The sequence below is a fragment of the Protomyctophum parallelum genome, assembly GCF_964188405.1.
Source record: "Protomyctophum parallelum genome assembly, chromosome: 9".
NCBI classification, from domain to species: domain Eukaryota; kingdom Metazoa; phylum Chordata; class Actinopteri; order Myctophiformes; family Myctophidae; genus Protomyctophum; species Protomyctophum parallelum.
The window spans coordinates 47,001,411-47,002,609 of record NC_139706.1 but is presented as its reverse complement, the minus strand read 5'-3'; the positions used below and the strand labels follow the sequence as shown (position 1 = coordinate 47,002,609).

General features: G+C 46.6%; 1 protein-coding gene across 1 annotated transcript; it reads right to left on the bottom strand.

Moving 5' to 3' along the window:
• Positions 1 to 232: 232 nt before the first annotated feature.
• On the bottom strand, positions 233 to 706 carry LOC310864601 (ubiquitin-conjugating enzyme E2 L3-like; the record flags this gene model as incomplete). The annotated part of the gene is made up of 1 exon (XM_083773290.1): positions 233 to 706. The coding sequence occupies exon 1, from the start codon at positions 701 to 703 to the stop codon at positions 233 to 235; it is 471 nt and encodes a 156-aa protein (XP_083629416.1). The 5' UTR covers positions 704 to 706.
• Positions 707 to 1,199: the final 493 nt, after the last annotated feature.

The window sequence follows — 1,199 nt, the reverse complement described above, 5'->3', positions numbered from 1 at the left end:
CGCGCGTTCATGATGAACTTTGCTGCGTGTCTCTCCTCTCTCTCTTTCCTGTCCATTTTCACTTGATATACTGTCAATAAAGGCAGAAAAGGCAAAACCTGTGACGTATCTGTGACGTATCCGTGACGTATCTGTGACGTATCTGTGACGTATCTGTGACGTATCTGTGACGTATCCGTGACGTATCTGTGACGTATCTGTGACGTATCTGTGACGTATCTGTGATGTAGGACTAGAGTTGTGGAGCCGGTCGCTTTTCGCCGTGTTTCTTCGTGAAGTCCTCGGCGTGCTTGAAGAACTTCCTGCGGTCCTTTGTGAACTGGTCCGCCAGGTCTGGCCTCAGAGGGTGGCCGGGCTCCGGCTCGTTCACCATGGCGACGAGGGACCGGAGCACCTGCTCCACCCTGGTGGCCGGCTTCCAGTTCTCCGCGCTGATCACGGGCAGACACACCTGCCCCTTCTCGTCGATGTTCGGGTGATAGATCTTCGTCTTGAACGTGATCCTGGGAGGCTTGAAGGGGTATTCTTCGGGGAAGCTTATTTCGATCTTGAAGGCTCCCTTGTCGTAAGGCTTGTTGTCGGGGACGATGAGCCCCTGCCACGTCAGTATGTTCGATTCGTCGACGTGGATGTTCCGGAAGTTTGTCATTCCAGAGTTGCGGATGTCTACGAGTTCCCTGTGAAGCCTTCTGGTTGCTGCCATCTTGAAGCTACACTGTGGAAAACTCGATTCCTAGTATAGTCTTATAACTCTATAGTCTTATAACTCTATAGTCTTATAACTCTATAGCCTTATAACTAATCTCCAAAAGGAAGTGGGATGCCTGCTAAAGCATGCGTACAGCCTTTTAAAGGTCAAAACTGTGTTGACAACAGTGTGACGTCGTTGCATGATGATGTCATACAAAAGTACAAATATTATTTATGAAAATCTACTTCAGTGAAGTCTGTTCACAGACGTTGTTGTAGGATATGTGGGGATTATCTGACGAGGTACCATTTGAGTGGGCAAAACCTTACATAATACTAAACGATACTAAATTGTTTATAGGGTCAGTATAAGTAAAATAATATAGCCTTTCCACAGGAGTATCTTTTTATATTTTTCCAAAAAAAATACAAACAGCCAATAGCATTACAAAGTTATCCCCCTCACTGGTGAAAATTCCGGGAGGAAAAACGGGCAAGCACCGGTGTGA